This window comes from Lampetra fluviatilis, chromosome 28 (assembly GCF_964198595.1).
Source record: "Lampetra fluviatilis chromosome 28, kcLamFluv1.1, whole genome shotgun sequence".
NCBI classification, from domain to species: domain Eukaryota; kingdom Metazoa; phylum Chordata; class Hyperoartia; order Petromyzontiformes; family Petromyzontidae; genus Lampetra; species Lampetra fluviatilis.
In genome coordinates this window covers 2,759,381-2,778,031 of record NC_136302.1, presented here as the reverse complement: position 1 = coordinate 2,778,031, position 18,651 = coordinate 2,759,381, and the positions used below count along the sequence as shown (strand labels likewise).

The window sequence follows — 18,651 nt, the reverse complement described above, 5'->3', positions numbered from 1 at the left end:
GGAAGTGAAATGGCCGTACGAAGCAGCCAGAGGAGAGGTAATGGGAGACGGCGACAGAAGAGGAGCAATCTCCAGTTTAGCGGAATTTGGGGGGTGTCGACAGAAAGCTCCGATTGTTAAAAAAGGACGTGGACGCGAGCAGATTGAGATGAGGTGGCATCCTTTTTGTTTTTACATCGGACCCTTAACGCTTCGGCCAATTGCACAACGTCGTGTTTTTAGCGAAGGGTTTGAGATGTAAACAAAGGAAACCCGAGTGTCAAAATATAACCCACTCAGCGACTTGTGTGTTTCACCCTGCAACCTCTTCTCGACAGAATGCAAACGCAATGCTGTACTGTGTATCATATTTCATACGATGTTGGCAATACTGGTGTGTGTGGCTATGGTATGTTCTTGCAAGAGCAATAATAGCCAAGTACTGTTTAAGACGATAACAGCATAGCTTGGCAGAGTGGACTGTCATGCGTTTTGGCCATGAAATGGTGGTTTTAATCTGTTTGCTAAGCGTCCCCAAATAATGTAATGTGTGAAATGTTAATGCATTTTTTATGACTGCCATTCCTCCAAAGCAGGGGGCTAAGCCACTTAACCAGGGTGATCGAATCGTATTATTATTGTGTTTTAAAAGGTGGCGGTCGCAAATGTCTTGGCACGGCGAATTTGAGTCTCAGCTGGGATGGACTTTAGGGTGTGATTAACCAATTTAATTAATGCCCGATCCACAAATATGAAGGAGACATCACAGCGATCCACTCCATTGCTGCTGACGCGGTTGTCTGGGCTTGAGCACCTGGATGTGAAATTGTAGTCGTTGTTCAGCATCTACGTCAGCAGCCGTACGACAATAAGAAGATTAAGGACCTACTTCTTAGAGCGATGGTTCTCAGTGGTGGTCCCCGGCACCACAGGTGGTGGATCCGCGACCCTCCTCCATGTGGTCCCCGTGGGGCTGTGATCTGGATGAAAGTTGATCCAGACAATTATGACAACATTTATTATACATTTTGTTTCGGACATTTTTTAAAAATATAATAAGTAAAATACTAATCAATTAATTTAAGGTAAAATACTCTGATTTAACTACTCTAACCCTAAGATCGAAATGCCCCCCCCCCCCCCCCCCAAACAAATATCCTACGGCTGCGTTTAAAAAAACGTGTTTTCTGTTCCGGTAATATGAATAATTTAATATTACTGGTATTTGGAGAGATAAGTGATTGCGTTTTTTCACCAGGCGTGTGGGTCTTGGATGGGCCGCGGAATTTTTTTACACCAGCTGAGTGGTCGGCGGGCCAAAAGAGTTTGAAAATCACTGCCGTAGAGGAATGAAATTGATTCCGGGTTGCGGGTTTGTGCTTGGATGTTATCCTGCACGGAGAGGCATTCAATTCACCCGACGGAAATACACTTCTACCTAAACAATGAACGAGCAAAGTCGCAGTGCTCCTACAAAATGCTAACCCACGTGGATGAGGGACTGGATTTATTTCGGTCACTAAAGTGCCGTGTGAACCTCCCCCTCCTCCCCCCCCACACTGTTGTGATTTTTTTTCCTGATGGTAGTGCAGTGGTGATTACTTGGTAATTACTTTGCACACCTTACCATTGTGTGTGGGTAAAGCAAACATTCTCAATCAATATTGTCGGCCACAACGTGCAGAATAGAAACGTAGACAATGAAAGAGAACGTGTAACAAATGCACGGAGAGGTGCACGCTTGGAATTATGATAACACTAAAGTGTAAACATTTTTAATTTTACCAGGTATGTCCCACTGAGCTATTTAGCTCTTTTTAGAAACGACCTGGCCACAAATGATACCCAACGAAGTGGCTTATCATGTGGAAACTTTTAGCAGCCAAATACTCTAAACGCGTGTTTATTCTAAAATGTGGAGGGAAAAACCAAAGGACGCAGAGAAAAATGTACGAGACCACGGGGAGAACCATGCAAACTCCAAATATGCAGGCGTCAGGGTCAGGATCGAACCCACGACTCCCTGTATACCAGGCGCCACTGTGGCTACATTTCCTTATAATAACCAGATCCTCTTGTCATCTGTAGCAAGAAGAGCAAGAAGGAAGCTGAACTTTCCGCAGGCGATGGATTTGGACCAACTGCCATCTGGTGCCGCCCACCAGAGTCTTATCAGTGCCAGCGACGATGAGAACATGGTGGGTACGACGCACCCAGCATGGTACGTCTGTGAACCTTTGGCAGTGTCTTGATGCGTGAGTGACGTCAGAAAAACCTTGTTCCTACTCCTAATTACCGTCTGCACTGGGCAGTCGGGTAACTTGAACCTGCACTTAAATTGCAAACGTATCAGCAGAGCAATAGACTTTACTGGCATTGCGCTAATAGACGATTATTGCCAGTCTTTGCAGTGGTTATAGCACTGTTCGGCGAACTGCTTTGTGTGTAATGCCGTTTTCACATCGACGGCTTCAAACACACGATGTCAAATGCCAGCGCTATGTACAAAATGTTCTGTTGTACCTGGTGCTTTTCGTATCCATACCAAGGTGGATGAAACGTGCTTTATGTGGCATAATGAAAAGCTAAGGGGGTGCATTTATTACGTATTCTTATTGTGTACATATCTCTCCTTTCGACATTTTGTATTGGCAGAGCAGATTGAGTTTTGTTTCATAAAGAGATGAATATAAGGTGTCCTTAAGTTTGACACATGGGGTGGAGTGGTCAGTGCCACACGCTATGAACTCGGCGACCTGAGTTCGATTCCCGGCCACGGTCAACATGTTTCGATAATATTTGAACAGGTCCTGAGCACCAGTCTTCACCAGCCCTCGCTGACCCACATGGTGAAGTATGGTCAAACAACCCCCCACCCTAATTGCTAATATACATTGGGACCTCTTTTCAGCAGTGCACTGATAAAAAGGGCTGTACAATTATTCGTTAAGTATTTTGAGTAAAAAGTAATGAAGAAAGGTGCAATTTTAGACTCGCCCCCCCCCCCGCCATAAGAACATTGAACTTTCACTCATGGCTCGGAGCTCTGAACGAGAGGTGAGAACCACCGGCTCAGTGGTCATTTGAGCAGGAAATCACTGTGTTTGACTTTGTAACTGAATGAGCATCATAATAGGGGTTTTCCCTTTTTTTCTGGCAACAAAACTGAAACCTTTTTACAAGGAATCATGTGTGCATTAACCACAATACTTGTGATAAACATGCAAACAAAAAACACACTCTGATAATATATGCATTGTCCTTGAAACTGATTGGTCCACACCAGAGACGGCTTTTTTTTGCCTTTGAGCCTCGTCTCAGTTTGTGCTAGACCAGAGGACGCCAAAAGGCGTACAGCTCAAAGACAATGCACTATCAAAGTAATGAGGGCTTTGGGTAAGCATCTACATCATTAGACCTTCTTTCTTTGCCAGTACCAAAGTATAATAAGGGGATAACCCTATTATTATACTTTGGTACTGGCAAAAGAGGTCTAATGATGAATGAGCATTATGGCAGTGGCATCAGAAAGCAAAGACCTTTGTATAAAAAAAGATTTGGCTTATATTTTTGCATTCGTGATCATTTCCAATTTATTAATTTTATTATTGAAGAAGTTTTTAAATTAATTTTTACCCTCCCACTTAAATTCCAATGGTAACATCAGCATCGGGTCAGAAGAATGCTCCAACTTGGGAACTTTCGCAGTCGCTGCCTTGTCACCTTGGGTGAGACTTGGCACTGGAACATGACATCACACGGGTGTTTCTGAGGTCTCTTCCAAACGCCTCTCTATCCACGCGCCAGGGGCATTCCTTCACATGCCCTGCAGCGGGTGTCCATTGCTCAGCAAGCAAAACATCGTAAACCATTCTCAGAACTGAATCGAGGCAAGTTAAATAAAGAGGTATTTTATATATATATATAATTGTTGTGCAGTCACCGGTGACTGAGCTAAAACCTTCAAAACATTAAATCTTAACTTGAAGCTTTCGTGACTGCAGGAATCCATACTCTTTGGTTCTTTCGGTAAAGTCACGTAGGTATCACGACGTTTCAAAACATTGCACTGGAGAACCCAGTTTCAACTCTTGTGTCTGAAACACAGGATCACACGCACTTGCTGGTGCAGCCCCACTAACTATCAAAACAAATGATTGATTTAAGAATGACGTTAATACAAAAATATGTATTTGCGTTTTAAATTGCCGCACCATTTCTTGTTTATAACGGGAGGCACCTGTGACTTAAATTTGACTTTTAACATGCAAAGGTGCATTATAGATATACCATCTACACGGTATATCTACTGTGGAGCGATATTAGTTGTAAGGCTCTTGTCATCTGGAGTTGTCAGAGTTCTGTGGCTCCATTTAATATTGTTCTTGGTAAATAATTAACGCTTGCGTGAGGTTTCGGGGGGCTAGGGGGGCATATGGGTACATTGCCGGTGAATTGGTTGCTGATAAAACGTTATTTTAGAAAATATTTTACGGCACATGTTACAGTGTAACGCGGGAGATAGTGCCAACCTCCTCAGATGTTAATGGACTTCAGTCTTTCAGCTGCCCGAGCAGCTGAAGGTTTTTTTGTGATCGGCTGCAAGTAATAACTCATTACGCCTCATGGCCTCATTTAAACTCGGCCACCCTAGTGAATTGGTTCATGGGGTGTGCACAAATGCGCTCATCAAAAGGGAGGGAAATTGATACAATTTTTTTTTTAAATCAGAGTTCCTCGTATTTTTTTTTTTTGCAAAGGTAATCAACTGCCTGACTCAAATTAGAGGGACGAAGTCGGTGTGGCATGGGCTAAAGAAGAGATGGGCTGATGTGTAGGGCAGGAGGACCGGGAGATGTGTAGACCTATTGGAGACTTGTACCCAGGGGTGTTAAGATCAGCCTTTGTGTAGGAGGCTTACGGGCAGTTGGAGACAGTCCCCCTTATGATTATACTACGTACTATATACTTTTAGCTTTTTTTTCGGTAAAGTCACGTAGGTAAAAAAATTAATTAATTAAAATGAAAACAACTAAATTAAATCACGACGTTTCTGAAGCAACACAAGTCTCCGTATTCAGGTGGAACCGCCACAGCAAAATTGCAGTAGTGAATAAAAACTTCAAATCTAGAAATAAATACTAGGTACTCATTTGAGGCTGAGTCGATCTAGGGGAGGCCCATGACTGGCTCAGATAATCGTCACCGGTGTTGGCCGTGAGCGGGAATCGAACTCGAGTCGCCGGGTTCGTAGCGCAGCATAGCGCTAACCACTACACTAACGCTCCCCCCACACACACATGCGCGCGCGTCCATAGGTACACATACACGCGCTTGCTGCAGACACACACAACTTTCAGGGTGCGTACGGCAGTAAACGACTCAAATAATAAAGCAGCAATGCTGCGCGAAGAACGCCTTAGACCTGAAACACATTTGTATGGCACTTTACTCGCGGAGGGTTGGGGTGGGATGCGTGACGTCAGCAGGCACACTGCGTGACGCTTGCGCATGCAGGTCACATGACAGAGATGTGACGTCACAGCTCACTTGCGGTGCAAAATATATGCATTCTTGCGCCCCCCCTCCCCCCAAAAAATACAAAAGTCTATTTTAAGAATTTTTGCATGGTGTAAAGTCTGGAAAGTACCCACATGCCAAATTTCAAGTTTGTTGCATGTCGGCAAGTATGCTAAACATTTTGAACAGACACATATTCACAAATTTCCCTTTTCTATATATATAGATTACGCAATATACATTGCACGGTTATGATCAGCAACATATACTTTTTACACAAATGGCAAAATGCTTCCGTTGTCCCCTCTGTTAGTCACAATTGGCACACGGACATTGCCGTGTGGACAAGTCTAGATTTTAGCAGATTGTCACATTCCTGAGGCTTGCCACACCTCGCTACTGGGCTCCATAGCAGCCCTGTACTTAAAGTGAACAACAGCTGAGATCGAGGTGTGCCCACCTACTTTGGGCAACCTGTCAGGAACAGCCAGTTCTATTTGTTTCTTTACATAGTTAATTATTTATTTTCTAACTAACCATGAAGGCAATAGGACGTGGCATACACTACAACTAAATAAAAAAATATCAGATAAAGCCCACTGAGCTATCTATATTTTTTCATAAGCGACCTGGCCACAATTGATAGCCCAATGAAGTGGCTTATCACGTGGAAATTTACACCAGCCAAATACACGAAACGCACGTTTCTAAATGTGGAGGAAAAACCGGTGGATCTGGAGAAAAATCCACACGACCACTGGGAGAGAGGCATGCAAACTCGAAATATACAGCAGGCATCAGGGTCGGAATCAAACCCGCAACCTCCTGCATACCAGGCGAGGTAGTTAACATCTTGCCACCATGGCACACTCTCTGCTTGACCGACGGCCATGCGCGTAATCACGGTGTGCTCCTCGGCTCTGATCTAGGAAGCAGGGAAAACCAACCAGGCGAGAGTACGAGAAAGAGGGAGGAAGAGGAGGGAAGGAAAGTGAGGATGGCGAAATTAAATCGTGCAATTGAGAGAAGGAAAAAACCCGTTTCTGGAAGGAATTAATGAAAGGGGGGGTGGTGGTGATGCTGGTCGAGCCATCTCTCACTCTTTTTGTTGTATTGTTATTTTCATTTCAACTCAACGTGAACCCCCGGTATAGAGCACCGATCACAGAACAAGAAGTGGGGGGGGCGGGCGCAAAATTTACGCGAACAAAAGCCCCGAGATCTGGCGCGGCAGGGCTTTTCATGAAGAGGGGGGTAGATTGGGCTGCTCACTGCCTCACTCAGGTTGGGGGGCGCTCGAGCAGAGAAGTGAACATTTATATTGGGGGGGGGGGCAGGGGGTGGAAAGGTAAGGAGGGAAATCTGTCGGGCCAGTCTTAAAAACACAGCGTCGCCACAGTGGCAACAAAGAAGGCCGTGCTCAGCCCACTTACGAGCTCTCGGATTAGGAGAAGTTGGTGCCCTCATGCATAATGTAAACGTACCACTAAATCAGAATTTTGACATTAGTCAACCACGGGGTCCTATGCGAAACTTTAACCGAAAAACTGTTAACCGATGTCAATGTTAACCGAGGCATGACGATAATAAAAGAAAAATACGATGGCACACCAAAGGCATCCGTTGTAACACCCATGCAAGTGCTCGGGTGTGTACGCCCTCTGTTCCTCGAAAAGTTTATATTTGTTTTCTGTAGCGAGGCGCAATTTTTTTTGCAGGTGAAAGTAATAATACATGCCAGTCAAGAGTTTTGACATCGTCGCCGCATTACTTTAGGCAGCAGCAGGATCTGTTTCATCCTTTGTAGGAGTCATCAGTATAGTATGGCGATGTCATCCAGTCGAACGGAAATTCGGTCTTAACATGAACACAGCACTGACGTTTGGCACAACCCTTGGGCATCGATCGAAACTCCGTTCTCATGTGGCAGAAAAATACCTTGTGACCTGTACCGGGCGTCCGGGTGCATTAGCTAGCTGCTGAAGCACTTCCTTGGACAAACCCATCAGAGCGCAGTAATAAACCTCTGCTTGGTTCCTGAGCTCTACTGGGATTTTAAGAAAGCACCGCTTTGTGCTGTGGCTCTAAGCCCCGAGGGTCGGCTGGAGTGTCGCGTTGCCTCGAGTGCTCTTAGCAGCCGCAGCCTCTCTGTGTGGTTCTTGTTCTCCACTCGACTCGTCTGAATGTTGACCACCCCCAACTCCCACTCACTGACTACTCTGGTGAGTTCAGTGACTTGCCATGGCTGGGGGTGATGACTCAATGCCAGAATCGATTCTGCTTTGTCGGGTTTGTCCTGTCCCAGTTGGGCACATATGTTCTTCTGCAGTTTTTTTTATTGTTCATAACCTAAAGGTGGTGTCTTTTTTTTTATTTAGTTGGCACTCTGTCGTGAATATTTCCGTTGAGTCAAATGAAATTTGATCCGTGCCATCAGTACTTCTGTGTCAGCTTGAATTGATTTATTGATCAATTTTCTGTTATTGACACACACACACAGTTTAATTTACATGCCCAGTATCTGATGTCCGCACCTCTGGTTGGTACGGTTGGCTACGTACAGTGCGAAAGAAGTTCAACACACATATATTGCAGGTGTTCGATAGAACGTTGCACCTCAAGACCGTGAGAGATGGCGACGGTTTGGGGAGGCCCAAATCCAGCAGTGGATAGATCATTACTGCTGATGTACGTTGAACTTCTTTCGCGCCGTACGTAGCCAACCACGCTAATGGAAGGTGCGGGGAAATTTAAGAGCAGCATCGGCAAAGGGCTTGTATTGTTTGCAGTTGGCTAGCATAACCTGCAACTCATTCAACTTGATTTCATTGCTGAATGGCTCTTAAAGAACAAACAGAACATTCATAAGCCTTTAAGGTTTCTATTGATAAAGTCACAACTGAACATTGTTCACATGAAAGGAAACTGTGGGAGATATACTCTCTACTTGATGCAGGCTGACCCCAGTGAAAAGTAGCTATTCATTCCCGCACACCTTCTGATATTGAACCTGCAGAAAACAACCCTGTTTTAGTTATCATCCGCATACCTATCCACAATAGAGGGTTTTTTGGGTTAGATCACGTAAATATAAATGTGTTGTTAAACCCGCTACCATCCAACTCGGCAAATTAGTGAGGTTTGTCACGAAAACAAAACGTGCCAATTAGTTACTATTTCAGCCGACTGGTGTGTTGGAGGGTAAACCCACAACATAATAAAGATTTTTTGGTTAGATCGCATAAGTATAAATGCGTCGTAATCCTGCACCACCCGACAGAGCCAGGTTTGTCACGTAAACAACGCACCAATTAATTACTACTACAGCCCACCGGTGTGTTGGAGAGTAAATCCACAACAACGTGTATAACAAACCCACAACAATTACAATTCGAGTCGGACGTTTCAGCGACAGCCTGATGATGTTGTTGTCGCCTGATGAGGCTGGTTGCAATGACCGGCAAAATATCGTACTCAAATTGTAAATGTTGTGGGTTTACTCTCCAACACAGCGGTGTGCTTAACTAATAAGTAATAGTAATTGTTTTTCTTCTTGGTTCTTTCGGTATGAGCAATGATACGCTCACACTCCACCAATGAAACACTCACACCTCACCAATGAAACCCTCACACCTCACCAATGAAACACTCACCTCACCAATGAAACACTCACACCTCACCAATGAAACACTCACACCTCACCAATGAAACACTCACACCTCACCAATGAAACACTCACACCTCACCAATGAAACACTCACACTCCACCAATGAAATGCTCACACTTCACCAATGAAACCCTCACACCTCACCAATGAAAAACGCTTGCAGTGGAGTCGGCTCAGGCTTTTGAACCGTGTACGCATATATTTACGTGATCTTGACATACGTCCAGAAGAAGCCATTGCATTTCTTCGCAATCGAGAATTATCATCCGAAAATCCAAAAGGCAATCGGATCAACTCACAAAGACACTTAACTAAGACGATGCAATCCGTGTCAAGAGGCTGAAAGAGCTGTGCTAGAATATGGCCAACAGTTTCACCAATGTTTATGCTGCTGCTCATCTGTTACACACAGTATGTAAGAGCAAGGCTGTTTTGTGATCAAGTCCCTGTTGTTTATATGACATCGTGTCTTGTCACACTGGCACACCCATAGGAAAATCTTCATTTCAAGCCACAGATCGAACTTCAATTGAACGGAAAACATAAAGTGTAACGTAAAGTACAGTGATGTGCACATTAGCACAGAACTTAACCGATCATTTGAGCGATGAAGGCGGTAAAAAAATAATTACCATGGGGCAATCCCATTTTTAAGGCTTGATCACAGGTAGGAGTCTCTTAAACTCGGTGCGAGTTTGAACTAAAAGCCAATGCAGAGACGAGCACGTGTCCCGAAGAGGAGTACGAGCGAGTGCCTTGGCAGCCACTAGGAGGGCACTCGTGGCTCCGGAGAGCAAAACGAGATGTTAACTCCCTCGCCTGGTATGGAGGAGGTCATGGGTTTGATTCCAACCCTGACACCTGTATATTTGGAGTTTGCGTGTTCTCCCTGTGGTCGCGTGGATTTTTCTGCGGGTCCTCCGGGGTTTTTCCCCTCCACATTTAGAATCTACATCACGCGTTTAAGAGTATTTGGCTGCTGTAAATTTCCACGTGACAAGTCAATTCGTTGAGCGATCATCCGTGGTCAGGTCACTTCTGAAAAAAGAGCTACACAGCTCAGTGAGCCTTACCTGATAAAAAAGAAAGAAAGAACCAAAATATAGTAAAGACGTGAGAAGACGAGCACGTGGGCCAGTCTTTCTCAGCGTCTTCGGACTCCACATACAACCGAAGATCTAAAACTGCCCACAAGTGACGTATTGCGCACGGTTCGCAAGTTAGGAGTTGGAACCATTGTGGGGCGGTGCCCAAAATCCCTCCATTGTGAGTTCTATACATTCCTAGATATATAATCAGGTCTTTGTCGCTGGGCACTGCTCAGGCAAAAGCCTTGAGCGAATTACACATTGCAATGCACCAAATTATTTGTTTAACTTTTTTTTTTAAGTACAGTGGGCAAGGTGTGCATTGTTGCTTATGTCCATCCGTGTTTGTAAAGAGGAGCATGGGTGGCCTCGGGACAGGCTTTTTGTTTGTGCCATTCAGTGGCGGCTCCTGCAAAATCTCTCAGGGGGGGCAAATGTCTGGATGATTGATAAGGATAAGGTCCACCCATGCAATGGATAAATTAACAGCTTAAGCATGTAAAGGCAACTTCACTTCTTTAATATTAATGAAAAATAAAGTGACTCTTACAATACATCTTGTTTGTTTGTATACTCACTATTAAAACAAACCACTCAAGTTTCTTTTGTTAAAGTTTCCACTAGGTGGCGACAAATTATATTGTTGGATGAAACGTGCTTACGTATGATGACGTAAGCACGTATGATGACGTAAGCACGTTAGGGCGAACCCTCCCGGAAGCCATAGAGAATGCATTGCAGCGCCCCCGTTCGAAAAAAAACATCTTTGAATGTAAGTCTATGGGACCACTCGGGGCGATTCTCAGCTGGAGGGAAATCGCCCAAAAAGAGGCGGTACTCCACAGAACGTAGCATGACGCTGATTGGACTATATCCAGAGGCACAGTGACGGCTAGCGTGACTCTGTGGTTGAATGACATTGGTGGTGCGTCGCCCAATCGCCCTAATGAAGAAACCGCCCCTGGTGCCATTGCATCGTGGTCTTTGGATTTCCTTAACATCGTCTTCCATGCTTACAGGCGACTACAGATGGGTCATTCCATATCATGGGACCTTTTTGTCAATTTCAAAGTATTAAAAATAAGAATAGGTTTTAACTTTCTGTCAATAAAACAGGAGGTGTTAAGATGTTCAAACACCAAATAGATACCCTTTGCAAGGGATCAAGTCTCCATTAACCACACGTACTTGTGGTGAACATGCAAACAAACATGCTTTGGTAATACAGTGATACCTCGGTTCACGAACTTAATTCGTGAACTGACTCTGGTCGTGAACCGAATTGGTCGTGAACCGAGGCACATTTTCCCATAGGGTTCAATGTGAATCCGGTTAATCCGTTCTGACCCTTTTTTTGGTTTTTGAAGCACATAAATATGAAACAAATGACAATACAGATTACTGTAGTACTGTACAGTATAGTAATGTATAAAGAAAGAACACTAACCTTGCTTGAGATGACTTCTGGCATGGAGGAAGGCGGGTGGGAGGCGGGTGGGAGACAGTAAGCACTCAAACGGGTGAACTGTACAATACAGTAAGTACAGTATTGTACAGTAGTACAGTACAGTACTGTATGTGCTAAAAAGCACACCAAAAATCAAAAAGTCACTGAAAGTGTCTTCACAGTACTCACAGTACTTCTTTCTGTGTCTCTGCTTCTCTCCACGATCTTCCTACAGGAAATCACGACCATGTGACAGCCTGGAATTAGCATAAAAATGGGCGCGGCTCCTGTTCGTGAACCGAAGCGGAGTTCGTGAACCGGAGCATATTTTTATGAAATTTTCTGTTCGTGAACCGAGTTGTTCGTGAACCGAAGCGTTCGTGAACCGAGGTATCACTGTATATGCATTGTCTTTGAAACTGAGTTGGCATGGGTCGTTCCATGCCAACTCAACCAGAAAAGGGGCATTTTGTTATCCATAAGAGTTTTTTTGGATTAAATTGTGTAAATATCTCTCAGATTTTCCAAATAAAATTCACTAAGGAGTGGGGGGAGGTGGTGAGGGAGGTTTGGACTGGACTCAGTTGCAGAAATTGTATAATTAGTATTTCTGCCTTCGAGCTAAGACATGACTTTGAAGTCTAAAAGTGACCTTGACTAGAACAATCACCCTGGGCTCAATGTAGACGCTGCCATCACGAGTAGCACCAATATCCGGTTCCCCTGAAGCTGGTCTGGTAACCTGCCAACGGCGAGTTAGGAGCTCCCCGATGTTGTTGGTGAAGGTGAGGGTACCAGAGAAGTATAGTACAATAATAGGTGTTTTTACCCTGCCCCCTCTGCCACTCAATAATAAAAGCCAAGACCTGGTGTCATACGTACGTACGTACGTAGATAAGAAAGAAGAAATCGGTTACTGTTTAGAAGTCACAGACGGAAATACGTCCTTTGGGTAATGTGGAAAAAAAATGGTGAGCCTGCTGTTTGGCAGTTAAAGTTCACAACAATGTTCTCCTCCAGGTTTCCCAAAAATAAATGTCTAAATTCGTTGAAATCTCTCACCTATCTTCTTCTTCTAACCTATAAAAGTAATTTTTTGTCTGTCTATCTGTGTGTGTTCACGCGCTTGCGATGGATTTGGCTCTCAAACGGTGAGGTTTACGGTTAAATAAAATTTGCCAGGTACCACGCCGTAAGCCCCCCGGTTGGCAAGCGCTATTCCTTTTTCACATCCGTCACCTTTAAATTAGTTTAGCGATTTTGTGCATTTATAGGTATTTATTTATTTACATAGTTTTTCCGCCCGGCGCGGGACAAAGCACATAATTGCGCATGCACTAACCGCTGATAGGAGTAGCCCCTAGCAATGCACACACGATCACTAAAAAAATTCATTCACGTTAACAAAGCTTAAACAATATACACACAATGCTGAGGTTAATTCTTCACAGTCGTATGTCCTCTTCTCCCCCCCCCCACCCCAATGCGTGCAGTTCCCGATATAAAGTCCGTAGATATTAATATTATAGCGCTTACATAGCGCAATGTGTCACCTCCTCCGGCTGGGCAATCTAGGCGAGGCCGCGGGCTCTGCACGGGACTAGGCCTCACCACGGCAATTTAAAGTACAATTTTATTGAATCTTTCGCTAAGAACTCAGGTTCATTGTTTACTATTATGAAACTAATAAGTTGGCAAATATTACAATAATAATGTTTGTGTGCAGAAAACTAATTTTCCATTATTAGGTTGCTAAATATTAATTTTTTAAGTTGTGTTTTTATGACGCTGCGACGGTGTACTGCCAGTCTGTGCTGTGGACTGCTGCCTGCTGATTAATTAACGTCAGTGCACTGGCACTATTATCTATACTGCTAATTTTGCTTTTGCCAATTATGAGTCAGTCTATAATCTGTTGCCTGCTTCTTTACCTCACTCAGTGTACTGCCAGCCTTTCATGTCGACTGTATCCTGCTTTTTCAGCTGCTGACCGTATTGCCAGCTTTTTATGTGGACTGCAGCAAGCTTATGTCATTGAGTCGGTGTGCTGCCAGTCTATAATCTAGACTGTAGCCTGCTTCTCAACTTACCTGTGCGTACTGCTGTAGACTTATTTCAGCTTATTTCTTCAATGCATTTCTATTGTTTTGATTGCTCACGTCACACTATTTACTGATACGTAGTACTGCGATGTTGATTAATATGTTATACTGCTAAATACGTTGGACTTTCTTAGATACAGCTCATTGCATTTCGTCTATCGTTTTGTTACATTCGTGGGAACATCACCCATTTAAAATTTGCCGTACCGCACCTTTACTTTCCACCAAAGCGGGGAGCACGCAGGGAGGGTCAATGCCCTAAATATTGTTGAAAAATTACAAAGCTGCAGAGAGAGAAAATTGCTCTAGCTGTGGCATCATCGGGGATTGCTGTGTAAGTCGATGTGTGTGTGAGTCGATGTGTGTGTGTTTGAGTCCATATGTGTGTGCGTTTAGGTCCATGTGTGTGTGTTATTCGATGTGTGTGCATGGCTCCATGTGAGTGTGTAAATCAATGTGTGTGTGTGTCTATGTGTGTCAGTTGATGTGTGTGTGTGTACGTCGATGTGTATGTGTGTGCGAGTCCATATGTGTGTGTAAGTCCATATGTGTGTGTGGAAGTCGATGTGTGTGTGTGTGTGTGAGTCGATATGTGTGTGTAACTCCATGTGTGTGTATCTAAAGTCTATGTCTGTGTGTGTGAGTCTGTATGTGTGTGTGTCGGCCAATGTGTGTGTGAGTCTATTTAATGTATGTGTGTGTTTGTAAGTCCATGTGTGTGCGTGGCTCCATGTGTGTGTGTAAGTTCATGTCTGTGTGCTTAGGTCGATGTGTGTGTGTGAGTCGCTGTATGTGTGTATGTCGATTTGTGTGTGTAACTCTATGTGTGTGTATCTAAAGTGGATGTCTGTGTGAGTCCATATGTGTGTGTGTAAGTCGATGTGTTTGTGTGTGTGGGTCTGTGTGTGTGTCTTTTTCGCCCAGGCAACGCCAGGTACTTCCCGCTAGTATTAATTATGGGTGTGTTCCTTGCAAATACCCAAGCGATTCAGAGGTGAATAAGGTACCAGTCAATACATTAATTCAAAGGTTGGTGTTTGACATATGAAGCCAGCATGGTCAAGCTTTGGGCTTAAATTCACCTTACAAAAGGAATACCCCATTTATTTAGAAGGTACTAGCTATGCACGTGGCCTGCAGTCCAGCACCGTAGCACATACACATAACTCAGGCTTGCCAGGAGAACGCGGTACGGCAAGTGTGGACTTGTGGGAATAGAGCATTGCCCCCTCGCACAACGTGGGTATTCCCCAACAGGTGCTCTGGTTTCCTGCCACCGGAATTAATTGACCATCCCCTTCGCCCCCCCCCCACCCTGTGCCGCGCACAGACCGTGTTCGGCTTCCGCCGCGTGCGCTGGCGGCAGGCGCTGGTGGTACTGGGAGCCGTGCTGTCCTGTGGCTTCCTGTTGCTGCTGCTCTACTGGCACCCGCGCTGGCGCGTGCGCTTGCAGTGCGTGCCCTGCTCGCTGGCCGAGGCCGACGTTCTGCTCCTCCGCACGACTGTGAGCACCGTCGCACGCGTGTCCGTCCATCTGTGTCGCGTGTCCGTCCATCTATCTGTCGCGTGTCTGCCAATCTGTGTCACGTGTCTGTCTGTTTCGTGTGTCCATCCGTCTCGCTTATCTGTCCATCCGTCTTACGTGTCTGTCCGTCTCGCGTGTTTGTCCGTCTGTTTCGCGTATCTGTCCATCTCAGGTATCTGTCCGTTTCGCTTGTCTGGCCGTCTTACGTGTCTCTCCATCTTTTTAACGTGTCTGTTCATCTCGCTAGCCTGTCTGGTGAAGCAGCAGGTTTTACACACCACGTTCTGGTAACTCTTCTCGCCCAGCATCTTTTTCTTTACTCCTGAATTGACGTTGCAGTTGGATTTGATGCCTTACCAATTGCCACATTGATTGAAGCATTTAACACTCAGTCGATTCACGACTGACATCCTGGCCTATCGTCTCACCTGGTTGATAAAACGAGTACCAATTTGTTTGAAGTCGGCAAGTGGTTAGCTGATGAAGACACTTGGTTTTCTGCCATGGGAATTAGAAATTTCTACCACTGGCTCAGGGCTGCCAATGGAAACGAGTGTTTATTTTCCCAGCTTATAAACACCTTTCAAATTTTTTACTTTCAGATTAATGTGAAGAGTCCACCGAATTGGCAGCATTGGAAAATAAAATATATATGACCTATGTAACTGTGGAAGGTGTATGTCACTTACATGGATGAAAAGTTTGGCCCCACGTAAAAATAAGTTTGGCTAATAATTTTATGTAAATACACGATAGTTTGACAGTTGATCCTTATGGCGGTACCCCGGGGTACCAAATAATACAAAATGGCCGAGGCAATTAAATATTTTATTTCTGGGACACTATTTTTTCCAGGGGTGAACTTAACTCCGCGACTGGGGTACCAATCAATTCGAAATCGGTGCTACTCCGCGATGTCGAAACGCCTAACATTAACATAAAAAATCCGTTATCGAAAAATTCAACTCTGAATAGTGCATCGTGTTCGGCTCGTCGAGATGAGTCCATTGCCGCATGGCCGACCATCAACAGGCTAAAAATGACTGCATCACGGACATTATGCGAGAGCCGGGGTACTGCCATAAGTTTGTTGATTTACAGCCTGGGGTGCCAATAGTGTCGTTTAAAAAAGATGCAAAAATATAAATCTTCCCCTCTGCACAAGTACATAGGAATGATGTCTTGCAGGTGCCATGTTATATATTTTGTTCATGGAAAGTTTGGGAACTGTTATCGGTGGTCAAACACAAATGAAAGAACTCGCCACATTAGCCAAGAAGCAAGACCTTACAGCAGCAAAACGTGGACTGTAATGGGCTGACGTTTCAGGCAATGGCCCTTCTTCAGAGCAGAGGCAGAAAGAGAGGGCAGAGATATTTCACCGACTTGTAGTTGGAGATGGCAGCTTACACTTCGCTGGCCCTGAAACCACGGGGACATTTTTTAAAAAAGCCTCACACATGTAGGCCTTCAAGACCAATGTTGGCTGTCACCTGATGAGGCTGGTTGTAATTACCAGCGAAACGTCGTACTCGAATTATAAATATTGTGGGTTTACTCTCCAATACACCGGTGTGCTGAACTCGTAACTAATTGGCATGTTTTGGTTATGTAACAAAGTTTACTAATTGGCTGCGTCGGTTGTAGCGGGTTTAACGACACATTTATATTTACGCGATCTAAACAAAACAAAAAAAATCTTTATTATGGAAAAAAAATACATTTTACAAACGAACAACGTTCTGCGTAATCTCGCATTTTACGTGCAGGATGAGTTTCAGACGTGGTCGAGGCAAAAGGTGGATTGGCTGAAGCTGCGTGAGAATTCCCACTTGGGTGGCGGTGGGGATGAAGCCCTGCGTGGCGACTTCGCGTTGGTCGCTAGCGGAAAGTCGCAAATATTCTCGTCCCTGCACCAGCCCGAAATGAAGGTGAGTGCGGGTGTTGCTCATCGGTGATGGTGTCTGTCATGGTGGCGAGATGTTAATTACCACACCTGGTAATTCGAAGTTTGCGTGTCTCTCTCCCCGTGGTCGTGTGGATTTTTCTCCGGGTCCTCCGGTTTTCCCCTCGACATCAACGAGCCATCATTCAAGTGACATGAGTGGGGCTGCGAGCTGCCCACAGTGACTTGTGCCCCACACGTTTCGCCGTGTTCCTTCCTCGGTGCTCGCATCACACACCCTCGTGTTTCACCCACTTAGCTTGTGAGTTTTTTTCTAATTTTCCGTTTCCGCCCTGCAAATTTCAACTTTCAACCATCTAAATGACAGCGGTTTTCGGCTGGAATATTAAAGGTGTGTGCGTGCGCACGTGCATATTGGGAGCGGTAGTGTGGCGGTTAGCGTGCTACGCTACGAAGTTCGATTCCTGCTCATGGCCACCAACACCAGTGATGATTATTTAAACCGGTCCTGGGCCTCCCCGTTGTCGACTCGGCTTCAAATGAATACCTGGTGCTATGTGTAATCATTGCCACGAGTTGTACAAAGGCGGCCAGGCGTGATGCTGGCCACCCACCCCCTCGTGCGCCGTGCCGGCCTTCGTAGGTGCTCGCTAACAGCACTTGCCTCAACAGTCTGTTATGGTTACACGGGGGATCTTCGTCCGTGTGTGATTTACTAAGCCCTCCATTGCAATTGTAATGCAATGTACTATTATACTCCCCATCTTCAACCAGCACCGACCAGGGTGGTGAAGTATGGTCAAATAACCCCCACGGACCCGCATGCCATGGGGAAGCCCTCATCCAGCAGTGGCTTGACAGAAGGGCTGTACACGTCTGCAAACTCACATCCCAGGAAACAGGGAAAGTTGGGCCAACGGTTCCAGCCGCGTGCGAACGTTGGCCCAACGTTGGGATTATCTCTCTGCTGAGACAAACGTGACAACATTACCAGGTGGCTCAGCGGTGGAGCGAGCGGTTCGCAATTGGTGGCGAGTTCAACTCCGCATCATCCCTCCGGGGTCAATACAGTGAGTACCAGTTTGTGGGGAAGACAACCAGTGGCTGTCCTATGGAGAGACTCGCCTCCTCCATAGGAATGTGGAACTTCCACCACCGAGACTGGGCTATGAACAGGAGATGAGCACTGCCTCAGTGTGAGTGTGCGCACCTCATTTGAGCACTGTGGCTTTGTAAACTGGCCTATGAACCCAATGAAGCTGAGTTCGATTGCCGGCCACAGAAAGATGACGTCTGTGGCGAGTGATCTCCGAACCGGTCTCCCCCCTCCCACACCACCTTCACCAAACCTGGTGAAGTATAGTCAAGCAACCCCTGTGACCTTACACGGCGTGGGGAGACCTTCATCCAGCGGTG

At 45.3% G+C, this 18,651-nt stretch overlaps 1 protein-coding gene across 4 annotated transcripts in view; it reads left to right on the top strand.

The window, feature by feature from the left end:
- Positions 1-18,651, top strand: part of ATP13A4 (ATPase 13A4) — a 73,288-nt gene that overhangs the window by 9,635 nt on the left and 45,002 nt on the right. For all 4 annotated transcript variants that reach the window (XM_078869541.1, XM_078869542.1, XM_078869540.1 and 1 more), the window contains exons 2-4: positions 2,068-2,177; positions 15,135-15,308; positions 17,099-17,260. In XM_078869541.1, coding sequence (XP_078725667.1) covers positions 2,106-2,177; positions 15,135-15,308; positions 17,099-17,260 — 408 coding nt within the window. In that variant the 5' untranslated portion in view covers positions 2,068-2,105. The remainder of the gene's footprint in view (positions 1-2,067; positions 2,178-15,134; positions 15,309-17,098; positions 17,261-18,651) is intronic.